Source organism: Astatotilapia calliptera, chromosome 19, assembly GCF_900246225.1.
Source record: "Astatotilapia calliptera chromosome 19, fAstCal1.2, whole genome shotgun sequence".
NCBI classification, from domain to species: domain Eukaryota; kingdom Metazoa; phylum Chordata; class Actinopteri; order Cichliformes; family Cichlidae; genus Astatotilapia; species Astatotilapia calliptera.
In genome coordinates, this window is record NC_039320.1 from 18,305,794 (window position 1) to 18,332,261 (window position 26,468).

Below are 26,468 nucleotides of genomic sequence, written 5' to 3' on the forward strand. Positions count from 1 at the left end.
TTGTATTCCACATTGTAATGAAGGGCATGTCATAATGTGCATCTCTGATTCACTGATGTGTGTTTTCACTTTTCGAGGTTAGAGCTGGCACAGATAACTAGCCACGGAATATTTATTTTGTTTTGTATTTTATTTTTTTTTTAAAGAAAAGAAAACAGCTGAATGAAACTTTTTTTATTAAGGCCATCTTGCAGTTTCACAATAACCACTGATGTCATTTGAAAGTGTTCTTTCAAGAAGGTAGCAACAAAAAAATTGAACAGAGGAAGCTTTGAAACGTTGTGATCGAAGAGCATATTTTGCATTTTCCATGAATGGAATTTGTATCATGGAAAATATCTCAATGGTAAATAAACAAGGAAGCGGGAAATCTAAAAAGCTTGTGATGGGTGGTGACCACAAAAGAATGTAGTTTTTCCATAGCAACACGTTTGTTATGTGTTTACACATCGTTGCCCTGAGCTTTGCACGGCAATTAAACAAAATATTTATTGAAATATTTATCGCAATTACACATGCATAACCCCATCTTCAGATTGATTGATTTATTATGGATAAAAATGTCCTGACCTGTCCTGTCCTTTATACTGATAGTATAAGAGTAGTGGCCTCTGCTGCTTCCCTTCTTTGAAGATTTAAACCTGTTTTACCTGTTTTAATTCAAGACAGTCCCCTTAAAACAACATTTAGGAATGATAATAGTGGAGGAGAGGTAGCTGTTGCCAGGAACAGTTTGCTATCAACACAAAAGCTAATGACTCAAAGTATCCGATGCTTCAGATGTGCTGCGTTTTAGACCTGGAGCCTGTGGCACACGTGGTAAAGTTTGACAAAAACAACATATTACAACTAGTAAGAAAAAGTTAAAGTATGTCAATCTGGCCCCATTAATGTAAACTAGACCAGTTCAAACAAATGTCCTAAATGTTCTAACATGTTTTGACCTAACTGAAGGCTGTGGGAAATGCATGTGTGTGCACTTCTGAATGTATACGAAACATGCAGTGTGCAAAACAAAGCCTACTACTGTCCTCTTGCATGTGTACATCAAAAACCAGTCAGACATTCGTGTGAATCTATATATGTGCTCTTTTGTTACTTTTCCATCAGCCGTTAACATACCTCACCTGGTTACAAAGGGGCATTTACCTATGAGAGGGTAACTCAGCTTATATCCAAGAATCTGAGTGAATCTGAACACAGCATGGAAAGGTTAAGAAGAGATTTGTATATAATTCAAAAAAAGCACCCAATAAGTGTGTTAATGACTAATTTAACAATCTGTTCATTTAGTTTGTGAAGGCATTACATAAAATTCGCTTTTCCAAAATATAGCCTGTGTTCCATGTAGGTACACATCTCAATATGAATAACTCACTGTATCATTTTATTATTTTTCCTGGCTCTGACTCTGCCTTAAATCATGGCTGGATGTATGATCGAGCACAGGCAAACGACCAAATTGACTAAAATTATACAGCTACTGCTTCTGAAATATCCAACATATCAAATACTGAAAAAACACCCTTAAATCATTTCCTCAGCATATTCATGTAGAACATGTTTACCAGGGTTTGTGGTTTGAAAGTATATCTGAAAATGTGCCTTGCTGAATAAGGAGGAAGAGAAAATGTCACGCCAATCCCTTTGTGATTTTTAAACCTTTATATAAACCTTAAACAGGAATTCTGCACATTGTATGAATTCCTTAACTCAAATTTGACTAGCAAGTCACTGCGACATCACGCAAAGCCAAGTCTTTATCAAGCATGCATAGCCCTGAATAGTGGATTAAAGCTTCTTGATGCAAGGCGACAGTGCTGTCCACTGCACCACGCTGCCTTGTGACGTTCATTGGCTTCCACTTATTTCCATACAATATGAAAATCAGTGAGCAGCCATTTGAAACTTGTCTTGGAACATGGCAAAATGCATAACTAAAACTTCCTAAATCCTATGCAATCTGTACTTTGTATCCTAAGTTAGAGTTGCTGTGGTGTTGAGCTGTATTGCATTACAATGATGAATAATAAGTTGATGTAAAGTTATCAGTGTATTAGAGGATATTTCAGCAGCAGTTTGGTTGATCCGATGTACGTGTAGTGTTGATACACTACACGTACAATGTAAAAGTAAACTAACATTTTACAAAAACTTAAGTCGAATTCAGTGCCAGAGAGGGGCAGGGATAGCTCATTAGGTAGAGTGGTGGCCCCATGATCGGAAGGTCGGGGGTTCGACTCCACTGAACGGCTACCCTGAGGTACCCCTGAGCAAGGTACCGTCCCTGCACACTGCTCCCCGGGCGCTGCACTGGTGGCTGCCCACTGCTTCACTGGGTGCATGGGTTAAATGCAGAGGAACTATTTCCCTATGGGGACTAACACACACACTTTACAGAGAAACATTTTATTTCCTCTTTCTACAGAGTATTTGGATTCTACAAGGGAATCCTACCTCCTATTCTGGCAGAGACACCAAAGAGAGCAGTCAAGGTGAGACAAAGGACATGGCCGTTTGTTCACTGATGGCCGCAGAGCTTCTCGGCATATGATGCAACGCTCAGGATCTGGTTTCTTGGCAAACTGCTTCACTCCCATATGAAAACACTCAAACCACAATCGTTCTAACATGGTACACACGTGTTGATTAAACACATGACGCCCTCTGCCATGTCTGCCTCCTCAGCCACTCCTGTTCATTCTGTTGGTCTTCCAAATATTGACTTACAAGCATTTGAAAGAAAGCCATCTCTTGAGAGCCATCTTTGGATATTTGTAATGAGGTTTAGCATTTGGAGCTAACGTGTAATGGGGTGACAGGGATTGGGGTGAGCGGGGGGTTGGGTGGCGCAGAGGGCCCTGATGCTTGGCATAGAACACCTCTGTAATGAGATGCTGGAAACAAGGATGTGTGAACTTTAAAAGTAAGCACTCACACTGAGAAGATGGGGTAATCACTCACATTGAGAACAAAGCTAGGTGGTGAGAAATGTCTGGAGCCAGAAAACAAATTAAAGCTCCGATTAAAACAGTCTTGCTGGCATTTTGCCCTTGGTCAAATAAACAGATCCGTGGATCTGTCTGCTTTTGAGACTTTTGTCTTTCCACAAAGATCAAGGTCTGAAATTCAAAGCGTACCGTCATTTCATGTTCGTTTACTAAATACATGCAATCTTCATGTAGTTCCCCCTTTCCTTTTGTGTGTTTTTAAGGTAGCTTTCTTTATGTACACCATATGTGGGTGTGTATGTGTGCACAGATGTCACTTTCTGACAGCGCTTTTATCCTGATCTTTCCCACTGCAGTTTTTCACCTTTGAGCAGTACAAGAAGTTGCTGAATTTGACCCCTTTGTCTCCCGGTGTGGTGAGTCTTCCATCCAGGGACACCTGAATACACTCTCACTTGAAAAAAGAAATACGCACGCACACCGGATTTGGAATAATGTTTTAGAGTATAAAAACAGCTCACCTGCCAAAGGCTTTTAAAACAAAGACAAATGCCAAGAATAATTTTGCCAGGCAAATGAATTAATAAAAATGTAAATGTCCTTGTTAACATTTCATTTTCAGTGCTGTTTCATGTAAAACTTTTAGTAATGAAGGAATAGGTTTAGAAGGGAAATTCTTACTCATTTTGTGTTTTTTATCTTGGTCACACATTGGACAAGATAAACATGAAATGATTTCCAGAGCTTAAATTAATACTGTTGGCATAGTGCGAGCAATTCAGCACACATTTAGTCATTTATGTAGCTGTCAATGTCATTTTTAGAACTTCTGAAACAAACCCTGAATGTTCCACTTTCACCTCAGTTTAGCATTTAAATGTATGAAGCAACATTTATATGTAGTTGGCACTCAGTTTGGGACATCAGCTGTGATCAGTGTGGCACTAATGACTCCATGTCTCTGGCTGAACCTTTGCTTTTATGAGCTTCATTCCCAGCAACAGAGCAGCCACAAAAACTACAAGCGTTTGTTCGGTGCTGCTACGTATGTGTTAATCCAGTATAACTGGCAGCTTATTAGAAGGCTTTTTTAAAATTACACAAGTAATAATTACTTTGTTTTCATTTCATTGACTCACACTGTGTGAGAATCTATTCAGATTTTTTTTTAAATTGAAGATAGGAAGGAGCTAAATGTTGCATAACAGCAACAGTTACCATAAGACTACGGTGCAGACTTAACATTGGGCAGGTGCTGCGTTTTGCCCATGCTGTATGTTGTGTTAATATAAAAGACAACCCAAATCTGTAACCTGGAGTCACAACAGCAATCATAGTGCTTGCACTCGGTATAATCCTGGAATCTGCAGTCTGGTTTGTCCATTGACAATTTGATTAATGCTTATTCAAACAAAATGAGTGTGCCCCTTCACTGCTGACACAGACGAAAAATCACTTTGCAATTCTACAATGAATGTAAAGCAAGTAGAAAAGCTATGGCGGTAACAATACTGCCTGTCTGCTGTGACATTCAGTCATTTTTAAATAAGCTCAGCCATATGGGAAGTCAGACCTTACAATTTAAAACAGCAAAAGGAGTCCAGCAAAGTTTGTGACATGCTAGTGATCTAAAGGTTGAATTCATAACAACTGAGACAGCTGATCAGATAATATCGTTTACCCAACCTCAACTGCACGTCCAACAGCAACTAATCCCAATTCGAGAAAAAAGGCAGTTAAAAATCAGTGTATTAAAATTTCAAGTTCCCATTTAGTTAACTTTAATCACGTTATTTTATCGCAGCGTGGCTACACTGGGACAACCCACTGGGATTATATCGTTTATATAGTAGCACCTTTTTCTCTTCATCCCCAAGTTAAGCAGGTGGGATTCTTTATAGCCTGGACATAAACACAGATTGCCTCTTAAATTAAGATGAACCCACAAAACTTCATAGTCACCACTCCTTTCAAACCCCGATGTTTGGAAGTAGAGCCAAAATAGTCTAATATTTAACACAGTACTTTAAAACCAACTTGACCAACTTGCTTGGCGGTTGTTAATTCTGGAGACTGGCTACACCACAGGCCATGAGGTAAGAAGAGGTTTCATCCTTCTTGAGTAATTGATTTTCTGTTATATTGAGTCAGAGTTTTAAGCTAGAAAGATTTGTATTGGTGGGGTGTGGTCACCGCACACCACCTATTCAGGTGGCAGCCAAGTGTCAGCCATGATGGATGGCTTACCTGTAGCTCAGTGTCAAAGCCGCCCCAGCGTGGAGAATATCCTCATCTTGTTTTTACAGCCATTTCTGGAGTAATGTTTACCTGTCCCATTCATCATGCCCTCTTCCCACTCTTCTTATGCCTCCTTCTGACTATCTTCTTTCCACCCCTTCCTCTTCCTCAAGTACCTCTAACCCCATTCCCCCCAGAGGCCCTCGCATATCAAGTACTGTAATCACATCAGATCATTAGTGCAAGTGAATTACAGATTGGTTGTGAATGGTGCTCTCTTCCCCCCTATTCAGCATGGCACAGCTGAATGCCTTCACTCTGATTAATGAGGACACACACAGTAATAATACAAATAAGGAATTAAAACGTGGCTCGCTGGCTGTGTAAACATCGCGAGGCATTTCTGAGAGGATGGGTCCCGGGGCTCTGACAGCAGGATAAAGAGGCAGGAAGAGTAATGAGCTATAGACACGTTCTTGACATGTTCCCATTACGCCTCGCTCTGAGCACGCATGCACGCACACATGTACACACACACACATGTACACACACACTTAGATGCAGAAATAGACAGACCAATGTAAGTACATGCAGTGTTGCAACAGCCAGTTGTATAAAATCGGTGCTACATTAGTGCATGTTGATTGTGATGAGATGAATGAAAGCAGAAAATAATTTTTTGGCTTCTTCAGTGCAAGTTTGTTACCTTGCTCACATTCCTACTTTCTACTCACCTTCCTCTCATTCCCATCTGTCATCTGGCTTCTGTCTGATGATAAACACAGGCGTCTTAAAGCATTTGTCAAGAAGTAACAATGATGGCTGTGATGAATACATATTTTAGACAAGACAAAAAGACTCAGGTTTCTGGAAATGAAATAACAACGGCAGCTCTTGTAACCCGGACACGTTGTCACTCTTCATTGTCTTCATCAGTTTATCTAGTTTGCTCTGTCTCTACCCAAATATTATCTCCACATTCTGAGTCCTAAATCACGTCCAACTCCCCTTTAGGCGCTGTCTGCAGCAGGGCTTGGTTCTGGCTTGACTGAGGCTTTAGTGATCAATCCATTCGAGGTGGTGAAAGTCAGTCTCCAGGCCAACAGGGATTCCTTCAAAGAGGTTGACTGAAATCAAATATTGTCATAATGTGTAAAATATTGGTAATCTACACATCTTTCCATAGAAATCTGCTCACATGTGTTTCTTTCGAATTCAATCTTTCCAATACAGCAACCCTCCTCCTTTGCCCAAGCAAGACGGATAATTAAGTCAGACGGCTTTGGACTGAGGGGCCTTAATAAAGGATTAACATCAACACTGGGGCGCCATGGAGTTTTCAACATGATCTACTTTGGCTTCTACTTCAATGTCAAGGACGCTATTCCTACCAACCCGGTAATATGCCAATCATAATCTATGATCACACACTTACTTGTTTTGGGGTTTTTTCCAAACCACTTTAACCTTGCTTTGACATTGGTAACCTTGACTACACCTAGTTTTTTTTGCTATCCATAGGCTATGTGATATGCATGTGTGCCAACAACCTTGCCACAGGGAAATACCAAATGTATTTAACAGTATTATTAGTTAGCCTGACTGGCATGGAGGGAAGGAAGCAAAAATCAGAGAGGACTTGTAAGATCAGCCCCACTAATACCTCTTCTGTTTGCTCTTCATAACATCCTCAAAGTTTCAGATTACACATCCGGCAGTTCCTGATGGCCCAAACAAAAGTTAATTTTGTTTAATGGAAACGTTACCATACGCCAGTTCCACATGTGCAAACTGGAGCATTAGATTAACTCCAATGAACTAATTGGAAGCAGACAACTGTACTATTTTCAAGAGGAGGGTTACAGTGGGAGGCCAGGCTCTGCTAAATTTTCAACATTTTTCCAATGACGCATGATGTACAGAAAACCAAGTGGTCATCTTCTGTGAATGATAATTATGTGGCTGGATGACTCAAATAGCTCCCTTCTTAGATTGTGGCAGTTGCTTTTTGGGAATTATCCGTCTCGATGCACATTGATGGAGCGATCCTGTTTGTTAGATGCTAACAGTGGCCATTGTCGAGACAGCAAAAGCAGAAATATTGCGGACGTTGTGCAATTCACAGGCTGAGCTGATAGTGGTGTTTCTTCAAAGGCCTTGTGTCAGCAACATGAGCAATGAGCTTGCAACTCAAACTTGTCTGCAGTCGAATTCAGACTGTCGAGTCCAGGTTTCTCTCATGTGGCCTTTTGACTAACAGAGGAGGCAGATAGCACACTGCCATCATTCACAAGTGAATGTGTGAGGAGATGTTTGCTTAAGGCTGTTAGGAAGTGGGTTGATGGGTGTACTTAGGCCACAGTTACGTTGCCCCCTTCTCCACATCCCACTTGAAAAAAAATAGAAAAAGTGGGATTAGCTGTTGATTTACCACGGCTCTCAGGGTGTCCAGCCGCTTGAGAAAGGCCTGGACCAGAGAGGCTGCTGTCATTTGTAAAAATATCCTGGCCAATTAGCTGTCAGAGCTCTCTGAGTCTGGGCTTCTTTGGTACAGTAATACCCCTGTGCCGAGTCACAGCCCAATTACCCAAATTGTCCCCATATGCCTCCCCAGTCTGCCTGCATGAACCCTGTTTATAAATCCTCTGTCTTGGCTCCCCGGTGAACATGTGCTTCTGCTCAGCCAATCAGAATGCTGCACTGCAGTCAGGAAGCACTAATCTGCCCCCCGCTACCATAAAATGATCAGGGCTTTCATGCAAGCTTTGCAATCATATGCACAAGTCCCCTCATGCTCTCCCCCACATTCGCTCATAGACGTAGACACATAATGTCTCAGCGCTGACTTTGTCAACTCCCTGTCACTACTTTCCTTTTTATTTCCAAAAGCTCTATTTGCTGTTTATGTTTTATGGGACCAAATTTAACCCTGTGGTTCACACTTTAAAAATATAAGTGTCACCCTTAAAAAGGCATACCTAATTTTATCTCCTCCTTTTTCAGGACCCTACCCTAGAGTTCCTGCGCAAGTTTACCATCGGCCTGTTGTCTGGGACCATCTCCTCCTGTGTGAATATTCCCTTCGATGTAGCCAAGAGCCGGATCCAGGGCCCCCAGCCAGTGCCAGGAGAGATCAAGTACCGCACCTGCTTCCAGACCATGGCACTAGTGTACCGCGAAGAGGGGTATGGACAAATGTGGGAGGAGAAAAACAGGGGATGTTCGGGACAAAAGCTGGAATGCTGATTCATTCAAGAATTAATGAGCCACTTTGTCTGTTTTGTTAGCAGTCGATAGTTGGTTATCTGCCAAACTGGCTGTCAGAGAAGACAAATGTACCAGCTGGAGCTACAAGTTAGCAGGGTTTGATTGTGTGGAGTGACTTTCCTACACTAAATACAGCAAAAAAGCACGAATAGCTTCATGCAAAACTGTGATCCAGTGAATGGAAACTAAATAATGATGTTAGATTCTGGGCTGTATTCCCCATGAGTACGATCATACATTTCTGCAGCCTGTCAGTTGTTTAGTAAATGTTAACATATTTTCATGCCTCAAAGAATGACAGCTCTAAATGGAAGCTTCAAGGAAAGATGTATGTTATGCTAGCAATTGCCTCAGGCTTTCCACTTTCCCCCATGCTGCTCCGCTAGACAAGGGCCAGCGATATGTTTGTAGTTAGTGGATGTTGTTAGTATAGAGGTTGTTGCAAGAATGGCACTGAAATGTTGTCGTTGCAGGGGTGCATGGATGGTGCCCCATCCGCCACATCCAGTCCCCTTCTCTAACACAACACAGTCCCAGCTAATTAGTGGTCCCTATGGGAGACGTCGTTAAGCAGACCCTAACGAGCCGCACGGCGCTCCACGGGTCAATCTAATCAGACAGAGGGCCAGGGAGGAAGTGGGTCGAGCCTTATTAACGCCATCAGTGGCGGGGGCAGGGAGCGGGACAGGGAGCACGAGGCGGAGGCGGACAGCCACTGATCACCTTGAATGCATTAAGGAGCAGGTACTCGGTAGCGCTGGCCGCTGGACCCTATATACCTGATGGAGTGACAGACAGGCAGCGCAGCAGACAGACAGACTGACAGACAGGCTCTCACATGTATACTCATTCATGCATTCACAAGCAAGAGCACAGGCGCATGTATACAACCAGCATATGGAAGGACTCAGATCAGTCAAACACTTCCAAAAACAAATAGATTTATCATGTAAAAATGACTCTATTCAGAACTTGCTTATTATAATAGCGAACTGTAAGTATTGATGCATTGCATACATTACATCTAATAAAGCTGGGGCTTGATTCATGAATTGCTAGGCAGCTTCTGAATTTCTTTTTTAGATCAAATGATAATAGATTATCATACACAAGAGTTCACTTACATTGGTTTTCTTTGAGATCTGCAAAGCATCTAAAATGATATTTAATAAATGAAGTGATGTCAGAGGTTTAAAATTTGCCTCTGAGTTGTGCTGGATTTGACATATGAAGTAGGACACATGAGAAGTACTTATGTGCAGTCTAAAATTTACACACCACCACTCCATTTGCACTAATTTACATTTCAACTCCATCGCAGCACAGCCATTACGCAAACTGAAACGATTTACATATACTGGATTCTAGCTAAAATCTTTGCACATTAACACCTTACAGCTTTTCTTTCCTTTCTTTGCAGGTATTTGGCACTATACAAGGGATTGGTTCCCAAGATAATGAGGCTTGGACCAGGTAAGAAAAAAAAAATTCCTCGTGTTAATATTGAAATCATTGTCATCCTCACATCTGTCACACCTGTTGCAGCAGATAAGGCTGGTGAAGAGAGCGATTAAGCAAGAAAAAGCCTTCCCTTAAGCATATTAGCATTTCAACTTTGCATGCAGTGCTTCCAGTGAAATAAGGCTGTAGCAAACACTATTTCCTTCTCAGCAGATTCCAAGGAACAGTATTTACATAATATTCCACAATAATAAGCTTTAAATGGAAATACAGTGAGCTAGAGATACCGTCCACCTCCTTTGTAAACAAGTGCTACAAGCTTTTCACATGTTCCTGCTCTCAGAAACTCACTGGGGAAGTAAAGCCTCTGAAAATCAAATTCACAACGGGTACTTCTCTTATATTCTCTCACAGGTGGAGCAGTAATGCTGTTGGTCTATGAATATGTGTCTGAGTGGCTGCAGAGAAACTGGTAACAAAACAGGGAACCCCACAATGGTGCCTTATGAACTGTGTCTTATTGCAAGTATCGTTACCTGATCAGAGTCATATCGGAATAAATTCGATATTTTTTTTATCTTGAATACAAAAAACTCAAATTACCAAATCAGCATTATATTATGTTTTAAAATGCAGCTTTCATTTCCCACATTCAAAATGCTACAACACATTTTGAGTCTGAAGGAACTGTTCTAATACCTGAAAATAGTCTTCATTGAGTTTAAAATCATTGACAAATCAGTGTTCCTAATGAAGTCATGCATTAACATAGTGTTTTCACATTTCATTGGTTGTAGTTCTCATGTTTTTCTTCTTTTTTGGGCTCATCTCACTGGTTTGGTGCAACAATCACAGATTAAATAGACAAAGACAAAGTAGACTGAGCTGAACGCTTCAGAATATGAACTCTATTTATATAGAAATACTTGAAATGTGTTCAAATGACATAAAACACCAAAAATAGAGTGATGGCATTTTTATGATTATCCTGATTTCTGTCTATTTACAGCTATACTTGAACATATATCCTCAATTAAGATGAGTTTGTACAACGATCAATCTCCAGTCTCCTATTTTATCACATTATAATATATATATATATACATATTCATCTTTTTATGGTATATGTATTCATAAATGCAAATACAAGATGCAATCAGGAAGTTCAGACATAGTGTAGAGTAGAAATCATATTTAAATTTAAATTCAGCAGCCTTCAAGAACACCTCATTGTGCAGCAAAGCACTGCTCCCAGTGCTACTGCAACTTTTGGAGGATTCCTTGGAAGTCTGCTTATTGATTACACCTATCTTCATCCGTGTACTACTGAGCCTTAGCAGAAATAGTGTTTTAATGTCTAACAAGAACACTGACGTTATGAAAGCTTATTGCAAAAGTTATTAATGCATATGTTTTTGCAAGTTTGTTCTTAATACACGGATCAAACTTGGCACCAGAAGCCCATGGCATCGCAAAGGCACGCGGAGAGTCTCTTTTGATGTCGTTCCATAATTATACTGGATGCTGGGGGCAAACCGTCCTGCCTGAGACAATCAGTCACAAAACTGTCAACATCTTTGAGAGCTTCCTGTTTTCCACGTTATTTAAAAAAAAAACAACAACAACAACAATTTAACATGCAGTTCAGTTTTTTCAATAATCATTTTCTGGCTTTGTCAAGAAAAGTGCTATGGAAAATATGAAGGTTTTGGTGCACCCTGCACCATGAAAATGGACAGTATTCGATGGGATTCTTCTGTTTTTAATGTACCTCCAAAAAAAATATCTGAGTTTTATATGTTTTCAAGGTTTTATTGATAAAATGTTGTGTGGATTTTCCTTTTTAAGACCTTCCTGAAAAAAAAACCTCAAATCAAAAACAACAACTGGACAGTTCTTTCATGTATTGGTAACAAATAAAAAGAAAAAATGAACCCACATTTTCGTCACTGTATAATTGTGTGTTGCGTGTCCTGTAACAGTAGATTCGTGTTGTTGTTTTTGTCTTAACTGGGACCGTTTCATCTTGGCATCGATATAAGAATATCCCCTTTCTACAGTTTGCCACTTCATCACTCTCCTTTTTGTCATCCGAGCGCTTCGTAGCCAACTTAGTGTCAGTCTTTCTCTCTCTGGCGGGTAGTCAGCGCTCGAACATTTAGTGCAAGCTAAAATAACAAGCCCCAAGAATTCAAATGGGGCTGCAGGGATCGAGGGGGTTACCACACACATTCTCTTTCTCTCTCTCTCAGTCTGTTTCTTATACAAATATTCAAAAACACATATATACACACACCTGTTGCACAGCCTTAGGCATAGTGGCTTCTCGAAGAGACTCATCTTAACTTCATCTGGTAGCTGGTATAGTGAGCCACGTTGGCATTTGACAGTCATCATTAATGTGGGAGTCACTCTCTGCCAAAATGGAACGGCTCCTAGTTTTTGCCTAGGGGCCCGCGGTGAGAGACTAACAACTGTGGCTTGAAGACTGATGGAATTGTAAGAGCTTAACCTGTCCTTTATGTAATGGAGTTCTGAATCTGTATCTGTATTTTAAAAGCTTGTGAAACTTTACCATGAATTCCCTGCACACTGCAATAATCATAAATCTTATAAGTCTCCCTCACGTCATTTTCTTTGCGCCCTTTTTATGGATTTTCCCACCCTCATCTGTAACATCTCAATTCAGTGGCTCCGCTTTGACAAGGCTGCAACCTGGGCATGGCTCTACCTGCCTTTCCCAGTGCAAATGTGGTTAATGATTAGTATATTAAAATGTCTGCAATTTACACTGTAGGTAAAAAGCAGTCAGCCATGCACACACACACACAAAGACACGGCACCAGACGTGATTTTTAAAAACACGGCACTTATTTTTTTCCATTTTGCTCACCTGTCTCCTCACTGTTGTTGTTTTAAGACATTAAGAAAACATTCTGGCTGTTGTCAGCTGCTTTTAAAAGTGTTCATTGAGCAGAAGCACGCATGAAGTCCTGTATTCAGCCGGTATTACTTTCTCTGCTCAGTGTTACTCTGTAAATGGCTGTCTTGCTTCTAATTGCATGCGGAGAAGTAAAGATAACCATATGACACTGAAGTCAGACTCAACTTAATTAATTGTAAACACGTGTCTGCCCTTATTATTTTTTTTTTTAAGTACGCCTTTTAGACCTCTCTTTCCATAAAGCTGACCAACATTAAACTACAAGAGCAGGGATTGTTAGACTTTCGAGAAGCTTCCTCCTGTCTAGAAAACACACTGTTCCTGTTTTTTGAATACTGTTGTCAATTAAGACAACCACATTTTAATTTTGTTCTGTGAGTCAGACTAGACTAACAAGGCTGTGTGCAGTTCATGTAGCTTAGTTGAAAGGAAAAGTTGTTTGGCCTTGTTGTGTGTCGGCTGAGGTAAAGAACAGAGCGTGTAACGACTCTTTCATGCCACTCAGAGACTTAACTATCATTTGCCGTTCATGATGGATGGTGGATGGTAAAAGGGTGGCCGTGATGGCTGGCTGGTACAGCGAGTGAACATCTCGTCTCTGTGATGTGGTTCACATACGGTCAAAGAAACACTACGATCCCTGAGCAACGGTCCGTGACCACTGGATGCGGGGAAGACTGCTTTCCAAGTCAAATCAGCTCCTGCATGGGGAGGACTGTTGACACTGTCACGTGCAGAGGCTGTTTATGCTGTATCGCGGGAGGGAAAGAAAAACTGAGCCGCGCACCTACTGAACCATCGGCAGCAGGTAATGCTATGCGAAAGAGCTGGGTAAGCACCTATATCAAGTTATCAATCTACAACTTCAACTAAAGCCCAGTTTGTGTAAATCTGTGGTTTCCACTGCAGGGCTAGACAGGGCTTGCCAGACTCACTCGTAATTTATTACACTACACTCTTCCCCCCTCTACACTTTCAGAAAGTATTTTTGCATCATTTTGCAAACATGTCATTTGTCAGATGGCCTATGTGCTTTTCCTTTGTAATGAACACGTTGAGTTGGCCCTGACAGTCCTATTTGGCCCTTTATGTGGCTGCTGGAGGTTCGTGTTTGGGTCACATGTCTGATGACCTTGGAAACCGCAGGCCAATGAGTCTATTTGTGGCTCTCTGAATGTACATGGACTGCACCTGACCCCAGGAGTCTAGGACTCTTGGGCACACAGATCTCAAATTTGTTTGAAAAGCTGATATTTTTATTTACTATTTTTCCCACAAAACCATATGAAAAAAATTCTATGACTTAAAATGGTTGAAAATTATAATGCATGACATTAGGCTGTTATTATTATTTTTTAAAGACAGCAGGGCTTTACTGGAATTAATATTCTATGTTTCAAAGTATAAATATACACTGCATTTTGACTTTTTTTCAGTTTGGTTGCAGTGGGAAATGTCCAAAATTCTCTTATGTTTTGCACATTTTATTCATTTGTGTTTTATTTTTATTTATAATTTTTATGGGAATAATCTGTTAAAATAGTGCGAACCCAAATTACTCAAATTGTGTTTTTGTCACTCTAATGCACAGGTATAATTTTTTATGCTTACAGAAAGGACCGCATTAAATGTAATGAGGTGAGAAGACATGTACCCATTTTTAATGGCCAAAGGACTTTCAAAGAATTGCTGGTGGTCGCAAACACTCGTGCTCCCAAAGCATTTCTGATGAAGTTTCCTAGTGAGCCATGACGCATGGTAATAGAAAATACAGGCCTTGTCAGCGTGCACACGTCTTTTTTTTTTTTCTTTTATGGAAAGCAGTTTCCTGCTCATGTAAAACAGGCCAGTAGGCCACAATGCCCTGAGTCTAGAATAGCTGGAAGAAAAAGAGATGAAATATTTTTAGCTGTGATGGTGCACTTGTTTTCTGTTCTCCGAATAATAAGTGTTGAGGAATCCCCAAACAGCCAGAAAACTCCACGAAGACCAATAAAAGCCAAACAATTTAATAAGATACATTCAATTTCATTGTGCAACATTTGACAATTAATTATGTTAATGCTCTAGACTCCAATGTGCCCAATGCCAATTCTGTCTAAATGTGCGTGGAGATGTCCATGCTTTCTTTAAGACTAATTGCACTTCATTCAACGTACCTTTAATCTAATAAATAAACTTCCCTTTGAAGCTCTTGCATAGGCTACACTTTTAGAGAAGTGGAAAACAACGCTCCATAACAGAGTTACTTTTATCAAATCATAAACAAAAAGCATACAAACATAAAAAAACAATAGCAATTATTATTATTAAGCACCCTGAAACACTAATGTAAAGTTTTTTTTCCCTTTTCTTTGATTCTGTATTCATGAAGTTATACATTACCCCATTTTGCCCAGAGACATTTGCAGATGTGCAGTAAAGAATCTGAGAGGAATTATGTTGATGGGTGGTGTAGCAGTCATATGTCAGTCTTTGGAACACCTGTCCTGCAAGTACTTTTAGACAACACATTTGCTGTAAAAACTGACAGGCTTTTTATTCGTTGTGTGTCTTTGGTCTGACTGCGCTTAGCTCGGAGGGGCATCATATACCCAGTGGCGCAGATATGAGTCCTGGGGCCGAGTCCTTCATAGAAAGCTGGCAGTGGGAGTGGAAAACAGTTGCCACCACGGACAGACTTGGAGTTGAATGTCCTCTCCGTCTCTCACCCAACCCACTCCCCTTCATACCCTCCCACCCCCCTTTCTCCCATCAGTCTGTGGAGTTGACTTCACAGCACCGAGGCGGCGACTGGGTGGATGGCGTCACGGTTGGCTGACATCCTCTTGAAGGCCAGCGGGGTGGCAATGTCACAGCTGTGGGGAGATAGAGCATTGCCACTGGCTGGCTGCCACGTGGGTCCGGTCACATAGGCCGACGTGGTGGCGCTGTACCCCATGTAGGGTGACACTTGGGTGGGAGGGTGGTAGGGAGGGATGCTGGGTGCTGTGACATAGCTGTTCACTGTGGGCAAGCCATTCGGCATCTGGGATTTAAAGAAGAAAGGGGAAAATAAGATTAAGATAAGAGCCTCTTAATTATAGGTTTAAAAAGTCACTAATAACTCATTTCATCATTAGTCATTTTCCTTTTCTAAAAAATGATCAAAAAGAAATTGTTTGCCACAGACATTTTCCTAAATAGGGACTGTAATAAGTTCAAAAAATTTCTGCCCATCCCAGGGAAACACACAAAAGCAGCTGCTGTAATTAGAAAAGGAAAGAAAAACTGGGGCAAGCTGTAGAAGAAAGTGAAAGTGATGTTGGTTGAATTATAAACAGCAGAGAGCTTAATTCTAACTTCACAGCTACCACATGAAAATAAATATTTTCCCAGTTTCGGGAAGCATACGTGCACTATATGGAGCTTGTTTTCAACTCAAAAGTGGACATTGCACCAGTGTTGCTGATAAACTGCGCCATATGATGGGAGACAGGCTGGTTGGGGGCGGCACTTAAAGGATGTCATGACAGACTGAGAGGGAAAAGGCACGCACAGGGGAAATATCATGGTTCGAACCAGGAATGGGCTTTGCTTCTCTGGCACAGCGACAGGACTTAACTTGAGGAATTCACCAAAGCATTTCAGCAGGGAGGCAGAATTTCTGTTCCTGGGTGGTCCCGGACTACTGAGAATTATTTCTATACAACTGGGATCTTTTCTGTTCCTCTCACTTATTTTCATAGACTTGCTTGACTGACAAAGTCACTGGCAACTATCTTAAAAGAGATATGAAAAATTATCTTCCTAACTGGCATTTGCGGTGATTATAAAAACACAAGTACAGAGAAAAAACTGCGTGTGTGTGTGTGTGTGTGTGTGTGTGTGTGTGTGTGTGTGTGTGTGTGTGTGTGTGTGTGTGTGTGTGTGTGTGTGTGTGTGCATGCCTGGGCCTGGGCCTGGGCCTGCAGGTGTCTGTGGGTCTGTACTGGGTGGCTGTGGGTGTCTGGGGCAGTTGTTTGTGGGTGTCTGACCATGTGTGTATGAGTATGCGGGTGTTTTGTATCATAACTTCACTCAAATATACTGAAATGTATTTCATTAAGTCCTGTACAGACAGCCCATTATATTATTCTTGTTTTTTTCCAATTTAAATCAACAAATGTAATTAAACAGTTTCCCCAAGATTAACACATTTCCACTCTTGAAAAACATCATATATTACACACAGCCTAGTGTTTGCACATGGTATACTTATACATACAGACACACATTCGGCTCATGGCAATGTCTATCTATCTATAGGTATAGATATAACATAGATATATAGTATATAGAGAGAAAGAAAAGAAAAGAAACTCCCTTTCAGTTTTACGCAACTGACTACTGCAAGAACACAACTAACTGCAGCCTCCGGAACGACCACATAGTTGAATCAACACCTGTCTGACACAAAGTCAACAAAATCAAACGAGTATACAAAAGGCGAATTTATGGGACTGATCTTGTATCTGATTGTATAATTTATAAGGCGGACCTGTTCTTTCATCCTCCGCCCTCCGTATATATAAAACGTTTTTAAACTTGAATTACATCACTTGTACTTACTTTAACATTACTATTAAAAAGTTTTAAAATTCATATTAATAATAATAACATTAAAGTGTTTCATTGTTATGAATAATAATAAAAATAAATAAAACACTTGGTGTATTTGGTCGACTATGCGACAAAATACTTTAGCGAATTTACTGCTGCTCTAATCCCTGTATTTCTTTTTTAAACAAATAATTTAAACTAAACTTCAGGACATTTACGAGTTTGTTTGTTTGTTTTTTTGTTAAATTTCTAGAGAGTACAAATTTTAAATATTTTTTTTAGATATATATAATATGTAGGCTATGTTTTGTTAAACATTTCGCCTCTTTCAAGCGTTTTTAAAACACTTTTGCATTAACTCCGAGCCGCGGTTCGTGATTTAACCTTAATCTGTGTTAATGATGCTCGCAATCTTGCAGAGAAGCACACACGGGTGCATCTGCCCGCTTTGCCTTCAGAGCAGAGGCCAAAGGTTTCTAGCCGCGGTCTTGGTCCTTATGGAAAAATAGGTGTTAGGAAATTTGTCAGAAATGTAAAGCCGTCAAAGGTTTTCATTGGCCAGGTTTGGTTAGTTTTCTTAGCTGAAAGTCAACCTTTAGAAAAATTAAAAAAGAAAACCAAAAACAACAAGTTCCCTGCTGCTGCAAGAAAGATCGTGCTTTGAAACTGGTGGTAAAAAGTGACTTGTAGTTTGATAGATACAAAGTTGTTTAGCCATCTTGTTTGAACACGATCCTGGCAAGAGCGCGCACTTTCCCTGCGTCTCAGCCTGTCTGACAAACACAAATTTAACAAAGTCTAAAGTCACATTAGATCTTAGCAGGCTGCAGAGTCTGCATGTATAAAATCGGAGTGATGGGGCACATTTTAATCCTCAGTGTTTTGGTGGAACAGTTCTTGCTTCGCCATTCTTTGTTTTTCATGCAATAAACTGTGTAATTTATGGAGTTGTTATTTTCTGCATTTAATGGCTCACTTCTGTTTTTGTATAGCTGCTTGGCTAACCGCTCAGACAGTTATTGTGCGTCCACTTTGAGCGCTCCTAATCTTCCAGCATCGGTTCAATCTTTTTTTTTCCTTCATAATGAGAATGAAAAGCCCCCCATGATAAAGTAGCAAAATAAATGATGTGCATGGAAACGTTTTCTGTCAGTGACCAGAATCACAAGCCCTTTCAAAATAAAAGAAGAAAAGGAAAGCATGCGCACACAAGCGTGATTTGGGAGGGAAATGACATTAAAGGCCTGCGATGAGTGGTGTGTAGACCTGCGTTAGTTTTAGATAGAAAAGCGGAGATAAAGCTGAATAAAAATCTATCCAATCACTTTCAGACTTGCAGCTTATTGAGTTTGGCCATATACATTTTATTAAAGCTACATAACATTAGGAAATAAAACGAAAAACATCTTAAGTTGCATGAAAGTCAGTAACGATTCGTGTATTAATTTTTCACTATTGTATGTTTGAGTCGGCGTTTTTAGCGTGGACTAACCGCTCCAGCAAAATAACGAATGCACCGGACGCTTAGAGCTGCAGGACTGCCATTAAGGACACAACAATATCCCAAAGCCTACTTTAAAACTCACAGACAAATGACGGGATGATGGTTGTCGTTGACTAGGCTACAGCATTAAAACCAGCCAATTCAAATACTGCATAATTTACCAGGGAAACGAAAACAGGAGGCAACTGGCTCTTATTCAGGGGTCCAGCCATTGTCTCGAGTGTGAAGCACGCTACACTTAATTTTCAAAATCCTAAAAGTTAATAATAACTAGGCTATTTAAACCCCCTTTGATGTGCTTATTGTTAAATAATCTGCTCTGTAATCATCCATAAAAGCACTGACCAAGCAGCAGGGCCTAAACGAACTGCCCCTTGTAAAGCCAGAATAAAAAAAAGAGAAGAGAGAGTGAAATAAAAATGCACCCCAGCCAGCAGAAGGAGCGCATTAATGCTGTGAAATGGGAAGTTTCCATGCTAACTGTTAAAATAGAAGAATACTCAAGTCTGCAAGTAGATTAATAGCCTACACTCTTTTCGCTCTTTCTGTACTCCTGATTAAAAAACAAACAAAAAAAATTAAAAATTGAGATTTCCACTTTTTTACCTGTGTGTATTTTGCCTCAGGTTCTAAATGCGCCTTATCCACGCCATTGACTAGTGGAGAGCTTGCTGGTAGGAAATTAGTCCTGTTAATAGCGCTCCATTCTTCTAGTTTGGTGCTGGGAAAGGATGGACTGTCACTAACTGGGAGGGGGGCAAAAGAGAAAGAGAGAAGAGAGGGCGGTCAGGAGGAGACTGTGCTAAGGTTAGGGGGAAAAAAGACCGGCACAGGCCGCTGCTGTGATTCATGCATCCGTTAACCGCAGGTTAGCCAGGTTGCACAAGACAATAAACCCTGTGACATTCTGAACTGATTATTTGTCAATTTAGGTATGAATAGCACGTAGGTTGAAGGTCTTTCCTGTGCGTAATGCTTCTTTAAATGTTTCCTTGAGCCATTAAACAATTATCTTTGTATTATCTATTATCCGATGTACTGTATTTCAGCCGAGTTTCAAGTGTATGAAACCTAGACTCTGTATTATTTTTTTCAAAAATTTTCCAGATGTCTGAAATTGAGATAATCTCTTCTGAAAATAAAAGTTTGGGGAAAGTATTTTTTGCCTGATAATTGCCTTTTGTCGTAAATTTATATTTTTCTTTAGGGCTGTGAATGAGAACCTAACACAAAGGTGAAATTATCTGTCATATTTTTAATTATGTATTTATTTATTTTATTCGTCGTAAAGAAAATGTGCTCAGAATACATGGGACTAAATGTAGTTGGGTTTCTTTTTTTAATCCATTTCTTTTTTAAGTTATGGCTAAAGCGACTCCCTCTCTCTGGGTCAAGGATATTAGAGAAAAAAAAATTGTCTCGCTGTCGGAGACAAATTGAATTGACTTTCATCGTCTCCTTCTTGTGCATGATGGGCACACTACATAGATTCCCCGTTGTTTACTGTGAGAGAAGCCATCACAACAATTTCGACAAAGAGCTGTAAACAAACTGCGTGCTGCACATATTAATATTATAACACTCTGCGACTTTATCAACCCTCGGGAGTTTTGAATGTGTTGTCCGTGTGCGTAAAAATAAAAACTACCCTAGACAAAGCCACTAATATTTTACATTTTTAGCCGTGCACGTGTTTTATTTTATTTTATTTCCTATCATTTCCATTAATTCCAAACCCATTTTAAAAAAGTATGTGGCAAATCTCTCACTTTACTAAATGTACTAAAAACTTCAACTCAGCGTTCAAAAACCTGCCACAAGCATCTGCTAATAATTTAGAAATGCATAAATTGTTTATAAAGGCAGCCCCTCAAAACACTGTTCTCCCCCCACCCACCCCCACCCCGTGAGCTTTCGTGGATATCTGCTTTACATTTATGTTATTTATATTGCTCGAGTGAAGCTTTGCATGGCGGTGGAAGTGGAAGAGGCCGGGGCGTGTTTCTGCATGGCAGCCCTGAATCCTGACAGCAACAGGATTGCGGCAATGGACTGACAACACTTCCCTTCCTGCCACTGGAAAACAAGCTCTTAGAAGAAGCCCTCTCACACCACCGAGCCGACCATTAGCACTGATTTATGCTGGATCCTGTTTCACTGTTTCCAAAACAATTGCGGTTTTGTTGAGTACAAGGCAAAGTTATCTGGGCCTACCTGCATGTGGACAAAACACAACCCACGCAGCAGAAAACGCATTCTAATGCGAGATACTTATTTGAGGCCTGAATCGGGCAAACCGCTGAATGCACAGTTCTGCACAAAACGACTCGCTCCAAGTCATGGCAAACATTCAGCACACCTCATTTTGATACACTTCGTCTCACCGCCTTTCCCTCCGCTGTCCCTCTAATATTCCACATCCGCCTCTTAATTATTCTTGCAAGCTGGACCATCTGTTTCTGAACTAACCTGCCTCCTTTTAAAATCAATATCAGCAGGCAGGTCAAATGGCATTTAAGCTTTCTCTCTCCAAAAAGGCCTGTGGGTTTATAACGTTCCAATAGTTACTTTTGGAGGCCTATAAAAACAATTACACTAACTCAAAGGGAGAAAAAAAACACAAGTGCCGGTTTTATTCCAAATACACACACACATACACACACACATTCGCACTCTTGCGCGCAAAACCCCTTCAAAAGTTGGTTATATGTGGTGCAATAAACAAATGTAACCGCCCTCCATGCAGCCATGCTTACTTTGTTGCTCTGTAATAGACCGTATCCCCAGAATATCAGTTACAGAGTGCGAGGAAGGCCATATCCTGTGCATGGCCATGTGTCCGGGAAGGGTGGGCATGCCAGGGGGAGTGGGCACTTTGGACGTCGGGTATGAGTATAAGTGGTTGTAGGGTAACGTTGGTTGTGGCGGTGGATGAGGCGCCTGCTTGCCCGACTCATACTGGCTCTGCTGGGACAGATTCCCAATCTTGTTTCGGAGGATCCGACTGATGGAGCTAACGGAGGGCAGGTTGAACTTGTCGCAAACCCCGTCAGCGAGTAGCCTGTCCCGGATCTCCCAGGCAAAAATCCCCGGGTCTCTCTGCTTGTATGTCCGTATGTGTTTGACAACGGTGGGTGTGGTGACCCGCGGCTTGCTGCCTCCGATTGCCCCCGGGAGGATGGAGCCGGTCTCGTTGTAGCGAGCCAGGATCTTGCTGACACAGCCGTGGGACACGCGCAACTGCCTGCTGATGTCACAGGGTCGAATCCCGAGTTGGGCCAGCTCCACTATCCTGAGCCGAATGGCGTTGGGGAGCGGCCTGCCGTTTACGAAAACACCACCGAGTTGGTTCACTTCACCGAAGGCAGGCTCTGGTGTCAAAAACAAACACACAGAAGGGCACAACAGTGAGACAGCGATTAGGTAACCAACCCAAGGCCCTCCACACTGCTAACGACCCCTTATTTATAATATAACAGAATATTTAAATAATATATGCTTATATTACAGATATGAATTTCAGCAGATATGCTGATAGTTTATTTGTGTCTCAGTCAACATATTTCAACTTTTGTTATTTATATACGACGGGGGGGGAAAATCAACCTTCTCACATTTGCACTTGATTTTAAACTTGAATTTTTGTTTTTTCAGCAAAGTTTTCACTCCCGCTAAACAACTGAAGTTATGGATCAACTGTGTTAAGTGATCGCTGATAGCTGTCGTTCATGCAGGGTAGATTTCACACCGATGTCCGGTGGGAAGTGCCAAAATTCGTGCGTAACCTCCACATAAATACTCATCGCCCTGTTTTATATCCTCTGGATTAAAGACTAAACTAATCCGTCAAAACACCACAGACAATATCTCGCTAAATTCCCCCCACCTTGCTTTAAGAAGTTGCACCGATCGCTGCATCCCTGTCAAGAAACCAAAAAGCGATACAACACTGAACTCACCCATCGTGTTAAAGCCGCAAATGAAGAATACGGTGTCCGCTTTGTGCCTCCTGCGTGGGTCCTGCTCCGCGTCCAGCGTGTCCACTTTCTAAAATCGCGTCCAAGAAAATCTTCTTGCGCGATAAGGAACAAGAGAGACAAAATTCTCGATCTGTTTCCTGACGGCGCTGGAGACAGGCTTACATTTCAATCTGTTGAAATCAGGAGGCTGGGCTTCCGAGGGTTCTCCCCCCGCTGATTGGATCGGACCCTCCCATTTGCCATCGAGTTTGCACAGACCTAAATTATCATTGGCCCAGAAGTTTGTCATGACAACTTCAGAGTGTCACACACACACACCCGGGTCCCTCTCATCCTGCTATCCAAAAAACGGGGACATGCCACCATGAATGGCTTTGTTTTTTAGGCAGGTTGAGTGCAATCCAGTATCCGTACGGGATCGCATCTTCACTCTTTCAACAATGATGTGAAGATACCAACAAAAAAAATGACAAACAGGTTCCTATTTGTGAGCATCACAAGGAAACACCAACTGAAATATTATGTGAATTTATTTATAGGGGGAAACCCCACAAATGTGTGCATTTTCGACCCCAGCAGTAACCGGTTTTATTTTATGCAGCTGTTTTTATAATAATCAGTTGCCTTTCAAAATAAAATAAAAGTTCAGCTCCAAAGACCCGACTTTGTGTGGCTTTATGCTCCGCCACACTAACTTTCATCTCAAGCTTTTAAATGGCATCATTAAGGAAATGGCAGGAAATGAATGATTGCTTTTCTGTAATGTAATTGGCTGGTTGATGTTTGTAAATTCTATCTCATTGCACTTGAAGGTTATCATAACTTTTTTCTTATTTGTCACCCAAGTATTTCTTTTCTTCTTCTTCTTCTTTTATTCTCTTTCAGGCGTCGAGTATAGACTGACAGCAGACCAAACGCTCCAGCGATTTGGTGAAAATGAGGCGAATAAGTTTAATCTTTAGAATTTAATCTCTCTTGTCATGCAGTTTGAAAATACACGGCACAGTTAAAAACCATGGCCAGGTTTCAATTTTGTGCCCATTTGACATTAAGTATTATTTCGTTTTTTTAGTCGGACACGTGTCAAAAGAAAAATACAATTCAAATCATTGTTTTTTTTTTTAAACAATTATTTATTTTCACGTTTCTATTATAAGCTGCACGTCTCTTTAGGCTTAGCCTGCGCAAAGCAGGCCAATTTTTTTTAGCCAATTATGCCCAGCGAGCGTTAATGGAATGCAGGTTGTTAAGGTTCTTATGTGATAACATAATTACCTTTTATTTCTTAACCTTTACGCGATTGTCTTTCAAGCTCAACGTTTGCAGCTCAGTGTGTTATAGAGGGAATATTCCTTACTTTCACATGTTTAGCAGGCATGCACTTTCTGCAGAGAAACCCCAGTTGCAAGCAATAAGAAAGATTTGTTGCTCCCCGACACGAGAAACAAACACACGCCATAATTTTGCGCCTTCGCTCACTCCCCGTTTTGACACATGCTTTGGATTTTCCGTGTCATATTTTAAGAAGGCCACGGTGCATGACTGACCTTCATCTCTGTACAATCTAAAGAGATCAGTGTGCATGTAAACATCAAACAGCACCCCTGCGCTGCAGTGCAATTAAGAATATTGTTGAAAACCTCTGCTAACATTAAACACCGAAGCGGCTTTGAGGGGCCAGAATGTACACGAAGTCTTTCTCGGTATTTGTTTCAGCACGCACAGCTCTGCAGGCTGGATGCTGGATGCCTATATTATGATTAGCTTTCCCACCTTTGCTAGGATCGCGTCAAACTCAGAAACTGAACAAATTATAGTGCCTCCACGGCAATGCAAGTCGGTTAGACGTGTCTTTAAAAACGCGTAAATTACTTTTTCTCCCCACGCTGGAGTTGTTTTTGCCTTCATGAACGGTTATTTGTCATAAGAAGACCAGTTGGGGTTGTCTTAATGGACTCTTTCTTCTGTTTTATTTTATTTATTTTTTTGTTTGTTTTTATAAATGTATTTATCGCTGCATCACCTCTTGTGCACCCACCTGCCCACCCTCCTCCGCTCCCAGGCCGCTGATGCAACAAGGATAATGTTTACGGCGGGGAAACGTGCCCAACTTGTTTGCCTTGGGGTGCCTCTGGTAACTGAAATAACACAAGGTCAGGAGCGAGGGATCAAAGGTCTTCCCAAACTGCTTCATCTTCTGCATTTTTTAGGCCGGACGGGCATGCACCTTCCTCCCGTTTCTGTGACATAATACACGTCTAAGGTGAGGCAATCTGAAACCGGGTGACGTTTTAAAACAATAATAATAATAATAATGCTAGCGAAATACATGCTTTATCTGATTAATGGCACCGCAACTATTAACATTTAAACGGTAGTAGACAGTGCATTTTTACGCAGTTGTTCAAAAATTCCCATAAATTAATTAAAAATAATGTGATTATTACAGTCAGTGAAACTGTTGCAAATTATCATGACTGTTATTTTTATAATAATTATTGTAAATTGTACTTTTATTAACGGTAAAACGAAACTAGTACTAATAATAATAGTGTATTCTTAAAGAATGCTGCTAGAGTGTATTAAACACATACAAATAAATTTAAAAAAAATTGTGTCGTCACTATCAGACTAAATATGTAAATAATAGTGGTTTAGCCTGTAGAGTATGTTGGCATCAGTGAGCCTCCACGCACGATTTGCACACTCTACACGCCTGTACTGTTCACGAGCCCAGAATGGTCCGTGTCGAATTGAATTGTTCATACCTCAAGTGAAGGCAACGCATCACTTGTCAGACAAATTGCGTAATGATGGAGTCAGAGTTTCGTCCTGTGCTCTGCAGGAGAGAGCATAACCCAAATGATTTTCCTCTGTCTAATAAGGTTTCTGTGAAATCAGAGATGGATTGTTAACAGGCTTATCCTCTTGTCTATTCTGAAAAACAGTAGGCTTGTTGTTGGGTTTTTAAAGTTACAGTCTACACTTTTATTTTAAGACTTTAAAAAAAAGTATGTATATAGGCTACAGTATTAATGCTTCGTTAAAAACACCAACATGCTCTATTTGAAATAGTCCAGCTCCTGCAGGATGTACTGAGTCATGTTATTTGGTTCTATATGCTGCCAAGCAGACGACTGCATACCCCAGCGTTTGATGGCCCACACAAACAGCGTGCGTCCGGTGGTGTTGCGCACGCATAATGCCTGCGCAAGTGCAGCTCTTCCATAGCACGTCGAAATCCATAATTTAATGCTTGAGGGGTATTTTCTAAATAACATCACACAACGTCACATGCTTGAATTTCTAACACTTCCTCTGCTTGTTTGCACTGATGTGCCTTTGAGCCCCTTCAGGTTTTTCTTATTAAAGCTGTTTCTCTCTCTCCGTTTTTAAAACCAGGATGCTTTAATAACGTGGTCTGTTTGAGAGCAAGACAATGGACCGTTTATTAATATTTTTATGAGCTCAAAAAGAAGACGACTTTAGGAATTGTAATTATTTGTTTCACTTGTTTATAGTTCCGTTCTTCTATTTGCCTT

At 40.8% G+C, this 26,468-nt stretch overlaps 2 protein-coding genes across 2 annotated transcripts in view; one reads left to right on the forward strand and one right to left on the reverse strand.

The window, feature by feature from the left end:
* slc25a21 (solute carrier family 25 member 21) overlaps positions 1-11,539 on the forward strand; it is an 85,519-nt gene extending 73,980 nt beyond the window's left edge. The window contains exons 5-11 of the mRNA XM_026153008.1: positions 2,429-2,495; positions 3,308-3,367; positions 6,204-6,311; positions 6,423-6,587; positions 8,193-8,374; positions 9,877-9,929; positions 10,332-11,539. Coding sequence (XP_026008793.1) covers positions 2,429-2,495; positions 3,308-3,367; positions 6,204-6,311; positions 6,423-6,587; positions 8,193-8,374; positions 9,877-9,929; positions 10,332-10,393 — 697 coding nt within the window. The 3' untranslated portion in view covers positions 10,394-11,539. The remainder of the gene's footprint in view (positions 1-2,428; positions 2,496-3,307; positions 3,368-6,203; positions 6,312-6,422; positions 6,588-8,192; positions 8,375-9,876; positions 9,930-10,331) is intronic.
* Positions 11,540-14,854: 3,315 nt separating this feature from the next.
* On the reverse strand, positions 14,855-23,090 carry pax9 (paired box 9). The gene is made up of 4 exons (XM_026152698.1): positions 22,906-23,090; positions 21,703-22,317; positions 19,553-19,692; positions 14,855-15,889 (listed from the first exon to the last, which is right to left on the reverse strand). The coding sequence occupies exons 1-4, from the start codon at positions 22,907-22,909 to the stop codon at positions 15,635-15,637; spliced, it is 1,014 nt and encodes a 337-aa protein (XP_026008483.1). The 5' UTR covers positions 22,910-23,090; the 3' UTR covers positions 14,855-15,634.
* Between the last annotated feature and the right edge of the window lie 3,378 nt (positions 23,091-26,468).

Coding starts and splice junctions, on each gene's coding strand:
- pax9 (XM_026152698.1), bottom strand. Junction 19,693..21,702: donor GTCTATTACAGAGCAACAAA/GTAAGCATGGCT, acceptor CCCCCCTCCCAG/TTAGTGACAGTCCATCCTTT. Junction 15,890..19,552: donor CTGAGGCAAAATACACACAG/GTAAAAAAGTGG, acceptor TTTAAATCCCAG/ATGCCGAATGGCTTGCCCAC.